We start from the raw sequence: 20,311 nt of genomic DNA, 5'->3' as shown, positions 1-20,311 counted from the left end.
CTGTCCGAGGCTGGAGGACCGCAGCCTTGGCAGCTGCATCTGCAGCTTCGTTCCCAGGGATACCGACATGGCCAGGAACCCACATAAAGCTAACCGGAGAACCGTCGTCCACCAGCTGCTGAGGAGAGTGTTGGATCCGGTGCACGAAAGGGTGAACCGGATACGGATCACTGAGGCTCTCGATGGCGCTCAGGGAATCGGAGCAGATGACATAAGCAGAATGTCGGTGGCGGCAGATGTAAAGAACAGCCTGGTAGAGGGCAAAGAGCTCAGATGGGAAGACCGAACAATGGCCATGGAGCCGGTATTCGAAACTTTGTGCCCCGACAATAAAAGAACACCCGACCCCGTCATTGGTCTTGGACCCATCTGTATAAATGAAGGTCATATTAATGAAATTCGAACAAAGTTCGACAAAACGGGAGTGGTATACCGAACCGGGAGTAACCTCCTTTGGGAGCGAGCTGAGATCAAGGTGAACGCGAACCTGAGTCTGGAGCCAAGGTGGCGTGTGGCTCTCGCCCACTCTAAAGGTTGCAGGGAGTGAAAAATCAAGGTGTTGAAGGAGGCGACGAAAGCAAACTCCAGCGGGTAGCAGGGCAGACACATACAACCCGTATTGACGGTCGAGAGAGTCGTCAAAAAAGGAACGATAAGACGGGTGGTCGGGCATTGACAGTAGCTGACAGGCATACCGACAAAGCAGTATATCGCACCGGTAGGTGAGTGGCAATTCACCGGCTTCAGCATGAAGACTCTCGACGGGACTAGTATAAAACGCTCCGATCGCAAGACGTAAACCCCGATGTTGTATGGAGTTGAGGCGGCGTAAGATGGACGGCCGTGCAGAGGAGTATACGAAGCTCCCATAATCCAGCTTGGAGCGGACGATCAACCGATATAGGCGAAGTAGGATGGTTCAATCCGCTCCCCATGACATACCACTGAGAACACGGAGGACATTTAGAGAACGGGTACAACGGGCAGCCAAACATGACACATGTGGAGACCAGCTAAGTTTCCTGCCAAATGTAAGACCTAAAAATTTTGTTGTCTCCACGAATGGGAGAGCAACGGCACCGAGTCGTAAGGATGGTGGGAGAAACTCTTTGTAGCACCAGAAGTTAATACAGACCGTCTTCTCGGCAGAAAAACGGAAGCCATTGGCGACACTCCAGGAGTAAAGACAGTCAAGAGACCGCTGAAGACAGCGCTCCAGGAAACATGTACGCTGCGCGCTGCAATAGATGGTAAAATCGTCCACGAAAAGAGAGCCTGATACATCAGCTGGGAGGCAATCCATTATTGGATTGATCGCTATGGCGAAGAGAGCGACGCTCAAAACTGAGCCCTGTGGCACACCATTCTCCTGGCGAAAGGTGTCTGACAGGACAGAACCCACACGTACCCTGAACTGTCGATCCATTAAAAAGGAACGAATAAAAAGAGGGAGGCGACCGCGAAGGCCCATGTATGCATGGTGCGGAGAATGCCCGCCCTCCAACAGGTGTCGTAAGCCTTCTCCTAATCAAAGAACACAGCCGCAGTCGGGCGCTTCCGCAAGAAGTTATTCATAATGAAGGTCGACAAGGTAACCAGATGGTCAACAGCAGAGCGGCGCCTATGAAATCCACATTGTACATTGGTAAGTAGGCGTCGAGGTTCGAGCAGCCAAACCAAACGAGAGTTAACTATTCGCTCCATCACCTTACAGACACAGCTGGTAAGCGAGATGGGTCGGTAACTGGAAGGCAAGTGCTTGTCCTTCCCCGGCTTAGGAATCGGTACAACAATAGACTCGCGCCAGCATGCGGGAACATGTCCCTCAACCCAGATGCGATTATAAGTATGAAGAAGGAAACCTTTACCCGCAGGAGAAAGGTTCTTCAGCATCTGAATATGAATAGATTCAGGCCCTGGAGCGGAAGACCGTGACCGGGCAAGTGCATTTTCGAGTTCCCGCATGGTGAATGGGGCATTATAACTTTCACGATTCGAGGAGCGGAAGTTAGGTGGCCTAGCCTCCTCTGCCTGTTTTCGGGGGAGGAAGGCATGGTGGTAATGAGCGGAGCTCGAAACCTCTGCGAAAAAGCGGCCGAAGGCATTGGAGACATCCTCAGGGGGCCACAAGGACGTCATTTGCGACCGTCAAGCCAGAAACTGGCGAGTGGACCTTAGTGCCAGATAGCCGGCGCAGGCTAACCCAGACAACAGAAGAAGGAGTAAAACTGTTGAAGGGGCTGGTGAAAGCAGCCCAGCTGGCTTTCTTGCTTTCTTTGATAATACAATGACACTGCGCACATAATCGTTTATAATTGATACAATTCGCCACTGTAGGGTGACGTTTAAAGGTGCGTAAAGCATGTCGACGAGCACGTAAAGCGTCTCTACATGCTGCGGTCCACCAGGGGACCGGTACGCGACGTGGAGAAGAAGTAGTGAGAGGGATGGAATATTCAGCAGCAGCGAGAATGACTTCCGTGAGGTGTGCGACCTGACTATCGCTGCTTGTGAAGGTTTGGTCTTGAGAGGTCGCCCTGGAAGAGAAGAGCCCCCAGTCTGCTTTGGAGATGTTCCAACTAGTTGAGCACGGAGAGGGGGTATGATGCAGGAGATGGATAACACAGGGGAAGTGGTCACTCGAATATGTATCCGAAAGTGCATACCACTCAAACTGACGTGCAAGTTGGGTAGTACATATAGAGAGGTCTAAATGGGAATAGGTGTGAGATGTGTCCGAAAGAAAGCCAGTATTGAGGCAGACAAGACTGAGCTGGTTGAAAAGGTCTGCTAACAGGGATCCCCTCGGGCAGGATGCTAGAGAGCCCCAAAGGGGATGGTGGGCATTGAAGTCTCCAGTTAACAAAAATGGTGCAGGTAGCTGAGCAATAATTTGCATCACGTCTGCCCTGGTAACGGCAGACGACGATGGAGTGTAAACGGTACAAATGGAAAATGTAAAAGTGGGGAAAGTAATTCGGACGGCAACTGCCTGCAGGCCGGTGTGCAATGTGATGGGATCATAGTAAATATCATCCCGGACCAGCAACATAACCCCTCCATGAGCCGGAATACCTGCCACAGGGGGTAGGACAAAATGCACAGAGGTGTAGTATGCCAAGGCAATTTGATCACATGGGCGTAGCTTCGTTTCCTGGAGGGCTACGACGAGCGGACGGTGCAAGCGGAGCAGCAACTTTAAGTCCTCTCGGTTGGAGCGAATGCTGCGAATATTCCAGTGAATTAGTGCCATCGTGAGAAGAAAAGAAAAAGATGCAAGAAGGGGTCACCGCGAAGACCGCTGAGGGCCTGGCTGCAAGCGAGCACTGCCGCCGCTATCAGTAGGCGGACAGTCATCGTCCATTGGTTCTATAGGTTCATCGGCCATCTTGTTAAGATGGCCGGGAGGGGGAGCTTCCTCTGCCGGTGAACGGCCAGATGTTCGGCTACCAGCGGTGCGGCCAGGCGAAACGGATGACTGCCTGGGGCGGCAACCGCTGGGTGGCGCAGGAGAAGAAATGCGCCGTGGCGGAGAAGGAGAACTGTGCTTCCTATGAGCCTTCTTGGAAGGTCGTTTAGTGGAAGTACTGGTCGATGGCTGGGAGTTCGAGGTACGTAGGAAGTCTGCACGGGACAGTTCCTTCTTGAAGGCCCGTGCATCTGACTTCTGGGTCTTCGTCTTGGCAGAAGCTGATGAAGGTGCTTGTGTCTGAGGGGTGACGGGAGGAAGAGGAGGCGTCGGCCGGGCAATCTTAGCACTGGCCGAATGGACGACCGTAGTGCTGAAGGTCAGATCGCATGTCTGTGTCGTCACCTCCCTGGTAGTCCGAGGAGAGGCGAGGACAGTACTATATTTCCCCGCTGGGAGCAGCGTGGGCTTCCTACTAGCAAATAGCTTGCAAGCAGCCAAGGTGGACACTTTCTCTTTGACCCGAATTTCCTGTACACAGCGTTCTTCCTTGTAGATGGGACAGTCGTGGGAGGACGCTGCATGGTCACACTGACAGTTCACACAACGAGGAGACAGAGGTGGACAGTCACCCCCATGGGCAGCCCTGCCACAAGTGACACATTTAGCCGCATTGGAACAAGACTGGCGAGTGTGATTAAAACGCTGACACTGATAAAGTGCGCGTCATATATGTTGCCGGCCGAGTTTAGGTTTGTTCTGCGCATCTGACGTCACAAAACACAGTCAGCCAATGAACAGAGAACGACGTTGCCAGATCTCGACTGCAGAGCAGAGCACGCACGAGTGTCTTTAGTTTTAGAAACGTTCAGTCACAAATAAAGTAATAGAACAAAAGCAATGTCTTGATAGCAGATTTTCTTTTATAGAAAGTTTGGAAAAAGCGTTCTTTATACCAATTGCTTCACATTCTATTAATTAATTAAACCAAACAAGCAATAAGCCTTCTAATTCAGGCGATAGCAAGGAAAGGTGTTTGCATCAATCTCAAGAACCGCTTTTTCGCAATAAAGAACAGCGGTAATTGTTTATTTCCTATTGTACTTCGACGAAGTGTGAGTAATTCATAATCATACCAACAGTGTTTGTTAGTATTTTGCGTGACGTGTTAGATACCTCGTGGTGTTACATTGTAGGACGAGTTGCGGTAGCGTAGTGGTTAAGGCATTGGGTTAGTAAGCGAGAGGTGTAGAGTTCAAAACCTTGTGCAGTGCTTATTATTTTTCTTTATTTAAAAACAATATTGAAGTGTCTTACTTCATGAATTTTATTCGTTTGAATGCAATTTTTTGAAATTTCTAGTGTTTTGTCTCTTCATTAACCCTTTCGCTGCTGCAGACACGTGCTTCCTGCACAGCGCGATTTTGTCATCACTGCACTGCTCGCCTGTGCAGACACATGGTGTTCTCACTGCTTTGACGCACTTATCATTTGACTTCACAAAAACTATTTGGTCCAAAAATTAGATTTTTACACATCTTCTTGACTGATACCTTCCCCCCATAAATGACTTAATTTTGTTTCAATGTTCAACCCAGTTATTGTGCAGCATTAAATATAGTAAACCATTGCACGAAATTTTGAAGAGTTTGCAGAGGTAAATGTCCATAGAGTATACTTTCCGTATGGTCGATTTTAGTTGCCACAATGTTGAGAATGAAATGTGGACAAGGTACCTAAATTTCATATAAAATTTACTGTGTAACAATATCTCATTTAATTTAAGTACCACATAGGTGTCGTATGTAATATTGAGAAATATTCCACCTTTCGCGACTGCAACATAAGTGTGTCTGCACAGGCGAGCAGTGCAGTGACAAAATCGCGCACAGCGCGGAATGCGGGGAGCACGTCTCTGTAGCAGCGAAAGGCTTAATGTGGCCTTGGTGGCATTACTTCATGAACTGCACGCTCCCCCCTAAACGTAAGTTTAGGAACTATGCTATACTATGGTGCTGCTTCTCTTGGTGCGTGCGTCGTGTGCAACTGGCAACACAGCAATCTCCCGCATCTGGGCGGGCATGCGCGAGCCGCAAAGATAAAAGAATTGAACTATAGCAGCGCATAGGTGTCGGGACATAGGGGCGAACAGAAATAACCTCGTAGCCCACTTTGCTGCGTGACGGCAGCTGAACACTATCAAAGGTCAAGAAAAGTGTCGGGTCGGTACAAGGTCATTGTTGACCTTTTTCATGACCCTGTGGACAGCCGTCACGCCCTGCTCAGCGAGGAAAGACTGAATCTCCTCGTCAGTCAATCCGTCGAGTGATCTAGTATATACCACACCACGAGACGAATTCAAAGTGCGGTGAGCCTCCACCCGGACAGGGAACGTGTACAGGAGTGCGGCCCGAAGCAGTTTTTGTGTCTGAAAGGCGCTCTCAGTTTCTAGTAAAAAGGTACCGTTACGCAACCTGGTACAAGACTTGACAGATCCGGCCATGGCATCTACGCCCTTCTGGATAACGAAAGGGTTGACAGAGGAAAAATCCTTTCCGTCCTCAGAACGAGAAACTACGAGGAACTGTGGGACAGGCGGTAGTACTTTTGTCGCTGGTGGCTGGTCAAGTTTCCGTTTTTGGGCAGAAGTCAAGAGAGAAGAAGAAGAGAAATCCATTGCGGAGGAATCCCCCATGATTGCCAGCGTCTCTGATGGCGCGCTCCTTCCTTGTGAGGACCCTCTCAGAGGGCTCTCCCGCCTTAGGTGAATGTTTACACCTCAGGTCACACCTCCCGAGAAACGGATGGAGGGACCAATCGGCATGGTCGGAAGGTGTCAGCTCAGGCAATCACCCCTCCCTGGGCCTGGCCTTTACCAGGGGGTACGTGCGTGCCTTACTTGTCTACCCAGGGTGGGGAATTACGCGTTACCCCGTCACCGGCTACGCGTGCGAACGCATGGGTCGGCCTTCAGGCACGCACAGGGAGGAAGGAAGAAGAGGAAAAAGAAGGGGGAGAGGGAGAGAAAGGACAGACTGTCTCAAACGCCGAGGCAAAGACCAGAGAAGGAAAGGAGAAGAAGGCAAGGAGAAGGAGGCAAGGGAAGAGTAAGTAAGATAGTGAGATGGAGAAGAACAAAGAAAGGAACCAACCAAAGGAAGGAAGAAACCAGAAGAAGTGAAAAACCAAAATGACCGCAAATATAGGTCGTGGAACCGTCCGTCTCCGGACGCAGGTGCTAACTACCCCCTTGAGGGGGAGGGACTACTTTTAGTCGCGTCTTACGACAGGCAGGAATACCTCGGACCTACTTGAACCCCCGGACCTGCAAGGGGGGGGGGGGGGGGGGGGGGGGTTGCTTCATGCACTAAAAGTGGACATGTTACAAAACTTGTGTGCATCTAGTGCTTTATGAGGAGGAGGAGGAAGAAGACAATACACATGTGAGAAATGTCACCGTAGATGAATTTTGGGCCAGTGCCTATAAGCAAGACCTGAAATGCCAGTCCATGGAATGGTGTCAACCAGGTTCCACAAATTTTGTTGCAATCGCTCTACTGTCAAGTTAACAATCATAGCCTATAAAGTTAGAAGAGTGATTTTGTGCCATTTTGTCCCACATGGTCAAACTGTTAAAGCACTGTACTTCTGTTGCACTTTCCTGCAATGATACCTACAAGCTAATCAGGAGAAACGTTGTAAACATCTACATGATGCATTAATTCTTCAGAGTACTGTGAGAACCCATATGGCAGCATGTGTGTGGACTCTGCTTGTGTGATGGGGATGGGAGTTACTGGAGCATTCACCATATTCAGGAGACTTATCACCTTGCAGTTATGACCTCATACCCACACAGAGTCATTGCATGGAACACACTTTCGAACATGTGAAGACATCGCCACAGCAGTGACACGTGAGAGCTGACGATTCACTCACAGTGAGGCCACGTGCACTGGGTGTCTTTCACAGCACAGTGTGTGATGGATTCGTTGGGAGACTACTTCGAGGGACTCTAAGATGTCACAGGTCCGTGTTCCTGCCATGCACTACTGCGTACTGTTGCAACTGTCAGTAAAACAAATTTGAAATGACAAACTTTATTTCATCTTTTTTCTAGTGATATCTTTGTGGCGGTGTGTGTGTGTGTGTGTGTGTGTGTGTGTGTGTGTGTGTGTGTGTGTGTGTGTGTGTTTTTTCATCCATTCCTAGATGTAATGTTCACATAGGAACTAACTTTCCATTTGCATATTTCAGTTTTTTTTAATTCATTACCATTTTCCAAATAAAAAAGGTTGCTATGACTTTTGCAATGACCCTTATAAATCCATTTGGGGAAAAGATTGTGATGAGATGCTCAGGAAAAGTCACTCCTTAGACCCATTTGTCAATCTGGCTATACAGTTGTTCTGAAATTTCATAAAACACAGAGCTTGTACAGGAGTACAGTCAGATGTGGAAAAAAGAGAAAAGAAAAAAGGAGATAATTCTGAGCCTTTGCAGTAACCAGAGCACCAGCATTTACAAACACGAGTTAGGATCATTATTTGTCTCGCATGAGGACCACCCCAAATTGTGCTTTAGAAAATGTCTTAATTTTCTTGTGCAATTTCAGACACCTAATTCCATAGAGGATTTAGTGCATCACTGATTCTGCTTGATGATAAGTAGAAGTTGTTCTGTCACTGTTCAGAGGTAGTGTATAGGTTTGGCACTTAAAGAGAAATGAATCGTGTCACTGACCCATATACTATGCACATGCAGTTAGCCAGGGTTGACTGAACAATTCTTAAACTGGAGCAGGTATGAACTCTGCTCATCAATGCATAAGACTATGGCACTTCAAAATGTTAAGAGCCTTTAGGGATTTCGCTTTGAGGCTCTTTCAGTGTCATTATCTTGACAGCTTCGATTCAAAAAGGAGGTACAGAAAGTTCACCTTGAATATCATGAAAGACAAGTAAATTAGCTGAAGAGACAGAGAGGGGTGGAGGGGTGGAGGAGAGGGGTGGAGGGAGATCAATAGATGAAGTGGTTATTGCCAATATTTTCCCCATCTGATGATGGCATATGAATCCAAAAGCTGGTTCATGGTCAAATAATTAATAATGAGAACAGAAAAAAAAATTAAGGACTTTCATTCAAGGGAAATATTTAGCCATAATCTTTTAACCTGCACATTTTAATATTTTTGAAGCAGCAACCTTAATTCCTTTTATTTTTGGTAACCACTGTGGTCTACTCCAATTTCTGGTGTTCATATTACAGCTTCAATCTGTTAAAATCTGACTCGGCCCAACACAATGACCACTGCAATGTATCACCCAACAAATTCAAACCATGGATGTAGTGGAACACTAACAAATCTTATAAATATTATGACTAAATAAAATCCTGATTTTAGATACAAAGCCCACATGTATTAGTGATAGATTATAATTTTGTACTACAATGAGTTCAAAATATCTGTGTATAAAATGTTAAGAGATAAATGGCAACTGATTATTTCCAACAGGTGTAGTTTTTTTCCCATATGTATCGGACCTTTGCCATTATGTTTATGTCAACTTGAAATGCCTTGAGTATCACTCCAACTCTCTTAACCAAATAAAACACCAAGATTTATGCCACCACTTTCTTTCAAAGGTAAAGTGAAAAACAGAAAAAAAGGAATGGCTAAACAAACAACAAACAATGGAAAGTCTAGGTCGGAATATCAACAATGTAGGAAAAGACAGATTGTTGTTTACCGTAACGCAACTTGACATGCCTTCTTTACAGTAAATGGCTAAACATTCATTAAAAAAATTCATATACAGATTCTAACCAAACTTCTTCAAATAGCTCAATGTAAATACAAATCTGAAACAATACCATGTGTTTTCTATAATCTTGGGGTAATAATCTACCAATGGTTCCACTTATACAATCATCATAATACTACGGTTTTGTGACAGCATTAGAAAGACACACTACCAGAATCAATATTTATAATAGACAATACAAGAGTATGTGGACAATCTGAACAAACAAATCAAAAGTTTGCCCACGCTAAAACTGATTATGTTCAACCTGAAGTACACAATGAAATGTAATTTCAACTTACTTCTTTCTGTTGATGGTGGCTGCCTTTCCTCTGTTTTGGGACAAATGGCAGGCTCTTCCTCAAATCATCGAGGTCAAATGCTGAAAAATACGTTGAGCGCCTATCTTCGGAATTGTTTGCAATTTCTGATGTCAAAGCAACATTTGCACCAGTATCCTTGTCAAGATTTTTCTCAGAGTCTTCTGATGAAACTGGTGAGGCAATGAGGTTTATATCACCATTATCTTTATGCCCTGATGTAGGAGCACACACAACTGGCTCACTTTTAGCATCCACAAAATCATCACTGGAGTCTGAAGACACATCAATCACATCACAAGAGACATTATTACTGGATTCAACCTCAAATGAATCCTTCAAATTACTCGATACTGCCAATTCAGAGTCCTCACTATCTGAAATATTATTCACAAGATCAGTTTCGTTGCAAGAGGCATTATTATTTGAAACACTAAGTGAATCTTCCAAATTATTTTGTACTTTCCTTTCACATGTCTCATTATCTGATATACAATTCTCACTGGTGGAACATTTTGTTGAATTAAATATGTCATTATCATCAGAAGCATCAAGAAAGTCAGAGTCATCTATTACGGTGGACAATGGATGCTCTGGCACACTTTCAGTCTTAGGACTTTGTGCCACCTTTCTGGGGATGCAAAAGATTCTGCTTCGGCACAGTGAATTGGTTCTGATACTTGACTCCATAGTTGGTGAAGTACTGACAATATCATCATCACTTTCAGAGTCAGATACTTGAACAATCCTCCTGTAATTGGTAAATTTCTTCATTTTTTCCTGTAACATTCAGAGGAAAAGACTTAACATTTTTCAAAGCAAATCATACTTTCAAAATGTGCATTAATGTATCAGTGTACTAAAAGAATACTGAACTACTTGCACTTTAATTACTAAGTACATGCACTTTCAACTAGCAAGAATGTTGTAGCATTAACAGTACAGATTAGTGTTACTTACAGTCCAGAACAGCCTTATCTAACCACAACTTTCTGCCAGTTGCACAACTGGAACTAATTGTTCTCCATCACTGGCCTAGTAATACTAGGGCCCATGAAAGATTTGAAGAATGCTGTCACATGTTGTGATGTAATATGAGGAAGACCCAAGTCCCATTTCAGGTGAGAGAAGCAGTGTAGTGAGCTTCAAAATACTCCCAACATTGTTACTGAGCTCTTTTTGGCACACAAATCAGCACATCATGAACACAAATTGCCTACCTCCACTCAATAATACTACATGCTTTGTGGTAGTCACAAATATTAACCTCGTCTCAGGACAACAAAATCAACCCCTACGCCTCTCTTTCTTGCCACTATGTTCCTCTCCTATGGTAAAAAAAACGTTCTACAAATAGTAATAATACACAAGTCACCATCAGCGAGGAAGGGGACTACGTTTCCAGTTCCTTTTAGTCTTCCTCAATATTCTCCATCCTGAGAAAGGAACTAGCTGTTCCAAAAGTGAAGATAGTGTCATGCATTTTTCTGTATGTATCGGCAGAATTAAACATTTCACCTTCTAAAATTAAGTAGAGGCCAGCAGTGGTCTCTCAGTTTCAGTGTTCTCAAATGAATTTTTCTTTTGATTGAATCAGTTTCATTAAGATATAACTCACAAAGCACACTGAGCCATAGGCAATGAATACTATTTGAGAATTCAGCTGGAATAAACTACTGCATATAAGAAGACAACACAGCATATAGAAATATTTAGTTTAACTTATTTACTGCCCTTTAGCTTGCAACTAACACCCAGCTAACTCATATAAATAATATGTAATATATAAACAAATTGAGGTAACTATGTTGTTATATTCGTCCAACCTTCAAAGACAATGACTGCAATATGCCTCCTAACAAACAAACATGTGACAATTTTTCTTCTAACACTTGTAGGACATTTCCCTTTCAGAGTGGACCACATCTCTTGAAAAACTGTTGCAACAAACTGACATAAGATTCGTACTGAATGCCAAACAATGGAGCACTGGTTTCTGCACTGGCAAATATTAAGACGCAAATTACAGGTAAACTGTTACATGAAATATTTGGACATACAAGCCTACTCCCAGTGAAGTTCTTAATTTAATTCATGAAGGGCCACCGACGGCATTCTACAGACTTATTAGATTTATGAGAACTCCTTTTTAATTCAGAAATGAAGTATACAGTTCCAGTAATCGCAGTTATAAAATGTAGATCACAAACAGCATTAGAGTATCAGTTGGTTTGTGGGATTGAAGGGACCAGACTGCTACGGTCATCGGTCCCTTTTTCCAAAACTTAAAAACACCCACACATAATAAAAACGAACAATGGAAAAGACGACAGATGACACAGGACAAGACAGAGACAAGACAAAAGGAATAAAAATTACACAGAGTGCGACAGTGGTTGGCCGACCATAGACAAAAAAGGAAAAGCCAACCACCAGGAAACACATTAAAAACTCAGTCTAAAATCGTAGGCCAAAGGCCAGACTCAACACAAAAAAAGACAAACACTTAGATTAAGCGATAAAAGCCCCCTGACCAAATAAAACGCAAAACTAAGCCTGCCATGGCAGTGTCATCTTTTAAAAGGGCAGGGAGTGTGTCAGACGGCGCGAACGTCAGCCTGAGCACAGCTAAAAGGGTACACTCCAACAAAATGTGGACCACCGTCAAAACGGATCTGCAACGACATAGAGGTGGGGCCTCTCGGCGCAATAAGTGGCCGTGTGTCATCCATGTGTGCCCAATGTGCAGCCGGCAGAGGACAACAGACTCCTTGCGAGAGACCCACAAGGAGGAGCGGCACACACCGGTAGCCTTCTTGATGATCCGAAGTTTGTTTGATGAAGGCAGGGCGCGCCATTCAGTGTCCCAAAGCTTGAATTGCAGCGTAAGACAGCTCACAAATCAGTCTCAGGGAGGCCAATGTCCAGAGTTGGTTCACTGGTGGCCTGTTTGGCTAGGCGGTCAACATGTTCATTGCCCGAGATGCCGACATGACCAGGGGTCCACACACAGACCACAGAGCGGCCGCAACGGGCAAGAGTATGGAGGGACTCCTGGACAGCCATCACCAGACGAGCGAGGGAAGCACTGGTCGTTAGCTCGTAAACTGCTCAGGGAGTCGCTACAGATAACGAAGGACACACCTGAGCAGGAGCAGATATACTCTAGGGCACAAAAGATGGCGACCAGCTCAGCAGTGAAAACGCTCCAGGCAGCTGGCAATGAATGTTGTTCGTAGTGGTCCCCTAGAGTGAGAGCATAACTGATACGACCAGCAACCATCGAACCATCAGTGTAAACAACGCCAGAGCCCTGATACGTGGCAAGGATGGAAAGAAAGCGGCGGCAGAAGGCCTCCAGAGGGACTGAGTCCTTCGGGCCCTGTGCCAATTCGAGCCGAAGGCAAGGGCAGGGCACACACCATGGGGCCTGGAAAGGAGGTGGAAGAGGGGAAAACCCCAAGCCCAGAGAGAAGCTCTCTGACATGGACCACAATCATACAACCCGAGCGGGGTCGACGTTCTGCGAGATGAATGACTGACTGAGGGAACAGGAGATAATTAGGATGCCCGGGCAAGCTACAAACATGCGTAGCATAAGCGGCCAGTAAACGTTGGTGCCGTAACCACAGTGGAGGGACACCTGCCTCCACAAGTATGCTGTCCACAGGGCTGGTCCGGAGAGCACCAGTGGCAAGTCTGATCCTGCTGTGAAGGATTGGGTCCAGCACCCGCAACACAGATGGGGATGCTGAACCATAAGCCAGGCTCCCATAATCCAGACGGGACTGGATTAACGCCTGGTAGAGCCATATGATGGTAGATCGGTCGGCGCCCAGCTGGTGTGGCTCAAGCATCGCAGAGCATGAAGATGCCGCCAACACATCTGTTTACGCTGCCGAATATGGGGGAGCCAAGTCAACCGGGCATAAAAAACCACACCCAAAAACCGATGTGTCTCCACCACAGCAAGAAGTTCGCCGGCAAGATAAAGCCGTGGCTCAAGGTGAACTGTTCATCACCGGCATAAATGCATAACGCAGGTCTTGGCAGCCGAAAACTGGAAGCCATGCGCTACAGCCCAAGACTGCGCCTTGCGGATAGCACTCTGCAGCTGACGTTCAGCAGCTGCCATGCCAATGGAGCTATAGTAGAGGCAGAAGTCGTCAGCATACAAGGAAGCTGAGACAGACGTTCCCACCGCCGCAACGAGCCCGTTAATTGCAATTAAAAACAGGCAGACACTTAGGAATGATCCCTGTGGTACCCCGTTCTCCTGAACTCGGGAGGAACTATGGGAGGCCGCGACTTGCATGCGGAAGGTACGATGTGACAGAAAATTTTGTAGGAAAATGGTATGCCTTCCGCATGTCGAAAAAGGGGCCGACGAGGTGCTGACAGCGGGCAAAGGCCGTACGGATGGCTGACTCCAGGCTCACCAGATAGTCAGCGGCAGAGTGGCCTTTACGGAACCCACCCTGAGACGGAGCCAGACGGACCCGAGACTCGAGTACCCAACTCAACCGCCAGCTCACCATGCGTTCGAGCAACTTGCAAAGGACGTTGGTGAGGTCAATGGGACGGTAGCTGTCCACCTCCAATGGGTTCTTGCCAGGTTTCAAAATGGGGATAACAATGCTTTTCCGCCATTGCAACGGAAACTCACCCTCGACCCAGATACGGTTGTGAAGGTCGAGGAGGCGTCACTGGCAGTCCACTGAGAGGTGTTTCAGCATCTGACAGTGGATGCGATCTGGCCCGGGAGCTGTATCAGGGCAAGCGGCTATGGCACTGTGGAATTCCCACTCACTGAATGGAACATTGTAGGATTCAAGATGGCGGGTGTGAAATGAAAGTCTCCGATGTTCCAACCGCTCTTTAATGGAGCGGAAGGCCAGTGGGTAATTCGCAGAAGCGGAACTGAGAGCAAAATGGTCTGCTAAGGGGTTTGCAATTACGTCGGAGTCAGTACAAACTGCTCCCTTCAGTGAGAGGGCAGGGATGCTGACAGGGGTCTGATAGCCATAGAGGTGTCTAATCTTGGCCCAAACCTGCGATGGAGAGATACGGAGGCCAATGGTGGAGACATACCGTTCCCAGCACTCCTGCTTGTGTTGGCGAATGATGCAGTGGGCCCGCGCACGGAGCCGTTTAAAGGCGATGAGGTTTTCTAATGAGGGATGCCGCTTGTGACACTGGAGCGCCCGCCTCCGATCTTTAATCACCTCGGCGATCACAGGCGACCACCAAGGCACAGTCCTCCGCCAAGGGGACCCAGAAGAACGGGGAATGGCATATTCTGTGGCAGTAACGACGCTGGTGGCGAGCGAGTGAACCACCACATCAATGGCTTCATGAGAAACAGGCGCAATGGCGGCAGTGGAGGAGAACAAGTCCCAGTCAGCCTTATTCAGAGCCCACCTGCAAGGGCGCCCAGAAGAGTGACGCTGTGGTAGTGACAGAAAGATTGGAAAGCGGTCACTACCACACAGGTCATCATGCACACTCCATTGGACAGATGGTAAATGGCTACGGCTGCAGATCAAAAAGTCGATGGCGGAGTACGTGCCACGCGCCACACTGAAATGTGTGAAGGCACCATCATTTAAAATGGAAAGGTCGAGCTGTGTCAATACATTCTCAATGGTTGCGCCTCACCCTGTTGCCACTGACCCACCCCACAGAGGGTTATGGGTGTTTAAGTCGCCCAGTAACAGGAAAGGTGGCGGCAATTGGGCTATCAGCGCAGCCAGGATATGCTGTGGGACATCACCATCCGGTGGAAGATAATGACTGGAGATAGTAACAGCCTGTGGCATCCACACCCGAACAGCGACCGCCTCTAAAGGTGTTTGTAGAGGGACAGACTCTCTGTGAAGGGAGTGAAGGACGTAGATGCAGACACCACCAGACACCCTTTCATAAGCTGCCCGGTTCCTATAATAACCCCGATAGCCATGGAGGGCGGGCGTTCGCATTGCCGGAAACCAAGTTTCTTGTAGAGCAATACAGAGGAAAGGGTGAAGGCTGAGAAGTTGTCGGAGCTCAGTTAGATGGTGGAAGAAACTCCTGCAGTTCCACTGGAGCATGGTATTGTCCATGGCTGAGAAAGGCATGAAGGGACTGGGGAGGCAGTTTACGCCGCTGGGCCACTTGCTGCCACCGATTCAGTACCCGCGCAAGTGACATCCATTGCGTCTGAGGGACCGGCGAGATCCAGGTCTTAAGCAGACGCCAGAATCTCATCCTCAGATGCTGAGCTGGTAGGAAGCGGTGGGACGGGTGCCACCGCAATGTCGGGATTCTTGGGAACCTTTTTCTTCTTCTGTTTCTCGCGCTGTGCCTTCGGTGGTTCTGGCTGGAAGGACTTCCCTGGGTCAGTCTCAGGGACGGACGACGACCGTGAGGCCTTACGACCAGCAACCAGTGGTTGTTTCAGCCACTTGCGGGTATCCGCTGTTCTGCTGGTCTGAACTTGCGAAGGGATTTCCCCAAGAGCCCCCTTCCTGGCGAGAGGAGTCAAAGAAGTCTTACGCTTCTCCAGCTGGGAAGGGGGAACGGATGTCCCCGATGGCTGGCGGGGTGTTGTTCCTGAAGTAGATGGAGCAGGAGCAACAGGGAGTGAAGTGCCCCCTACCATCAAGGGGGCAGGTGTGGTCCTCTGGCTCTGAGAGCTGACGATATGTGGTGCAGCTATGGGAACTGTAGCAGGAGTGATAGTGGCGGCATAAGAGGATGTCATGCGTTCTGGATGAAGCCGCTCAAATTTCCGCTTAGCCTCAGTGTAGGTCAGTCGATCCAGGGTCTTGTATTCCATTATTTTCCATTCTTTCTGTAGAATCTTACAGTCCGGCGAGCAAGGGGGATGGTGCTATCCACAGTCAAGGGGGATGGTGCTCCCCACAGTTGACACAGATGGGAGGCGGGGCACATGGGAGTATCAGGAACTTCCAACACTTGAAGCACCGCATCGGGGGAGGGATATATGACTTGACATCACAACGGTAGACCATCACCTTGACCTTCTCAGCTAATGTGTCTCCCTCGAAGGCCAAGATGAAGGCACCGGTGGCAACTTGGTGATCCCTCGGACACCGATGGACGCGCCGGACGAAATGGACACCTCGTCGCTCTAAGTTGGCGCGCAACTCGTCATCGGACTGTAAAAGAATATCTCTGTGGAAAATAATGCCCTGGACCATATATACGCTTTTATGACGTGTGATAGTAACTGACACATCCCCCAGCTTCTTACAAGTGAGCAAGGCTCATGACTGGGCAGAGAATGCTGTTTTTATCAAGACTGAACCGGACCGCATTTTGGAGAAGCCCTCCACCTCCCCGAACTTGTCCTCTAAATGCCCGAACTGACGCTTCACGGATACAAAGGATTTAGGATTTCCCATTGGCTCTGGTACAGACAAGATATTGGGGTGAACACGTTTCACTGCCATTCATAGCCTTTCGTTCCTCCCATGGTGTGGCCAGGGAGGGGAACAATTTGGGGTCATACACGTTAGCCCTTGAACGCTTAGAGACTGGTGGTGGCTGAGGCATCAGTAGAGCAATCCCTGTGTTGTCAGGGGGCAACAACTAACAGGGTACATGGCACCCTCACCACAACGGAACGGCTACCGTGCTGGATTTTAGGTGACATGTAGTCAATGGTCGCCGTCAGTGCAGAAAGTGGCACTGCACATCGCATGGCGGAAAGAGCACGCAGGAACGTATCTATGCCCAAGACATGGAAAGCGGGCAGGACTGCAATGCAACGACGAATAAGCTGGCGAAAGGTCTGACCGCAAGATGGACACAATGCACCAAGTAAGGAGCCCTTCTCCAATCGGCTCGCTCTTAGGAAGAATTTTGAGATATGGAAGTCAAACCCAACTGGGGACCATCACATAAGGCCGAAACTTTTGAGACTCCTTTCAGTCGCCTATTACAACAGGCAGGAATACTGCGGGCCTATTCTTACCCCCGGACCTGCAGGGGAATTAGAGTATCAAGTAGTGTGAAGCAGACATGCAGCATTTCATTATACACAATAAAGGAAAGTGCTACAAAATGTTATTAGAGATGAAAGTTTGTGCAAGCTACATTACCCGCAGAGCATGTATTTTCCGAGAGAGAGAGAGAGAGAGAGAGAGAGAGAGAGAGAGAGAGAGAGAGAGATAGATATGAAAAAATGAGAACAAAGTTTCTTGAGTGTCCCCATTTCGTTTCTCTACTTTCCTCCTTAATTCTATCTTACAATATTCACACCATTTCTCATTTCTCTACCTCTTAATCCATCTTTATGTCTCACTTCATCATCCTATCATCTCTCTGGACTGAAACTGGGGCAACATTAACCAAAATTCTCTCTCTGACCTCCAACGCACTCTGATGCCTTTCTGTTACTCTTTGTCCCCTCCCCCCCTTCCCCCCAATCCCCACAACATGTGGTTCCTCTCAACCTGAGGTGTGTGTGACCCTTGTCTCCTTTCCAATCTTCCTCTGCTATCCTTCTTCTTTCCTCCCCAAGGAAGGAACAGATAGTTCTAAAAGCTGGGTATATTTTTTTCTACTTTTAAAGACACCTGTTAACAGTCTTTGGAAATTTGCCTCCTGACAGTAATTACTAGCCAGACATTCCTTCTCTGTGTAATTTTGTAAATTCCTCAAGTGAATTTACCTTTTGATGCAATATATTTAGCTTCACACATGTAGTCATGTTAAGATTACATTTTTGCCCCTTAGATGTGGACTTGGCATATGAAGAGGAAGACATCAGACATCTCAGGCACAGAACTGATGAGAGGCTATCACAGTCTATCATGATCTCTTGCAGAAGATGAACATATTTACCTAAATAGCAAGAATAGTGCCCATCCTCTGTACCTGTAATACGCTTCATGTGATTTACTTCACGTACTTTCATTCCTTGAATTCAAATGAGGTAGCAGAGTGAGAGAACTCATTCCAAACACCAGCATTTTTTTTTAGTAAAAAATCATGTTATCCAAGACATACAAAGTGTTTATGCACCAATCTAATGTGAGCCATTACATATGAGGTGCGATCAAAAAGTAGCAAGATTTTTTTAATTTCAGTCTTTATACTTCCTGATTTCAATTCTTTTTATGTTGTTGGTACACTGCTCAGAAAATTTTTACTTTCAAAAAAGATGGATCAAAGAATATGCATTAAATTCCACTTAAAAAATGGAATAAAGGGCAGCACTGCATTCCAAATGTTGACTTTGGCTTTTGGCAAATCTACTATGAGCAGGACAAGAGTTTATGAGTGGTATAAACATTTCAGAGAGGGTGTAACATTATGTGATTGCCTTATCATTTTAAATCATTCACTAATCGAGCAGTCGCTCGGCAACAGCTACAGTTAGCAAATAATGTTGCGAGAAAGTAAAAGGTGAACGACCTGTGACGTAACTTGTTTATTGTCGAAGCGCCGTCAGAGATGCAGTGAGTTATTGACTTTGAAAACCGCGGGGAAAAAAACGGACAGAAGAAGAACACTTTTACTTTTTTTTTTTTTTTTATGTACGAGATATTCTCGAGGAACAGCTACTCATTCTTCTTCTCTCGTCTCCTGTAACGTGTGTAGGACGCGCATGTCTTGCCGCCGTATTATTATTGTTAAAAATAATATTGTTCTAGTGTAAAGTAAATGTGTAATACTAAAAGTGCCTAGCAGTAGATTTATTGTGTGACGTGTATGTGAAAACGTCAAAGGAATTTTTTTCATTACGAGAAGTGCCAGTCAAAACGGCATCCATGTTAAATCCTTCGTTGCAGTGTAAGTTCATCTATTAATTGCCATAAATTCAGATTTAAATGGAACTATTTATTTAATATAGAATCGCCTTCATGAAGTTATATAATTTTCTTTATGTTTCTGCCAAATAGAGAGTTCACAGTCATGAATTCTTTCGTCGAAATCGGACGGAAGTTGTATGCAGCGAAATATTTTCTCCGCGCCATGTTCTATTGGTAAATGCATGATAAACTACGGTCCCTTAGGAAATTCATGTTGAGCTATCCAAAAATAATTCTATTTTGAATAGGCATTTACTCTCTTCCGCAATGCAACTTCCGACTGATCAGACGATCCAACAAGAAACAGCCGCACACGGTCGGCGTTCACAAATATGTTTCCACCGCTGATTATAGCTATATGTTACAGCACAAAAGTAAACATATTGTTATAATTAGCGGCTACGAACGGGGACATTTATAACTGTATGTTTATGTATACACATTACGTAAACATATCGTTATAAGGGTCACGAAGATACATAGGACAACAACAACCTTGGATGTCCAAGCACATCACTTACTGGAAAATCGCTGAATCACCATCGGAGAGGTTTCTGATGATGCCACAAATCCTGTGGTTCATGCCAAGCTTTGTTTTTATGTTTTGGACATGAAAATGCAGCAAAGTTTATTCCAAAATTGATGAATTTCAACCAAAAATGACATCGCTTAGAAATCACTCAGTAATTGCTGAATTAAGTCAACAATGTTCCAGAACATCTAAAGAAGGTCGAATCGGGTGACAAACCAAGAGTATACAGGTACTACGTCGAAACCAAGGCCCAGTTATCCCAGTGGAAACTGCTTGAAGTGCCAAGACCGAAAAAAATTCGACACCTTTGATCGCATGTGAAGATCCTTCTCACAGTTTTCTTTGATTGCAATAGGATAGCGCATCGTACTCAAGATGCCCTATCCCACTGTAATCCTACAGTCAGTAAGGAGTAGTACCTGGAA

The 20,311-nt window shown here is 46.4% G+C and overlaps 1 protein-coding gene across 1 annotated transcript in view; it reads right to left on the bottom strand.

The window, feature by feature from the left end:
- Positions 1-20,311, bottom strand: part of LOC126418783 (transcription termination factor 2) — a 307,228-nt gene that overhangs the window by 262,544 nt on the left and 24,373 nt on the right. Inside the window, exon 2 of the mRNA XM_050085715.1 lies at positions 9,516-10,313. Within this exon, the coding sequence (XP_049941672.1) occupies positions 9,516-10,307 (792 nt within the window). The 5' untranslated portion in view covers positions 10,308-10,313. The remainder of the gene's footprint in view (positions 1-9,515; positions 10,314-20,311) is intronic.

The sequence above is a fragment of the Schistocerca serialis genome, chromosome 9, assembly GCF_023864345.2.
Source record: "Schistocerca serialis cubense isolate TAMUIC-IGC-003099 chromosome 9, iqSchSeri2.2, whole genome shotgun sequence".
Classification (NCBI taxonomy): domain Eukaryota; kingdom Metazoa; phylum Arthropoda; class Insecta; order Orthoptera; family Acrididae; genus Schistocerca; species Schistocerca serialis.
Note: the sequence above shows the minus strand (reverse complement) of the source record. Positions and strands in the feature narration are given on the sequence as shown.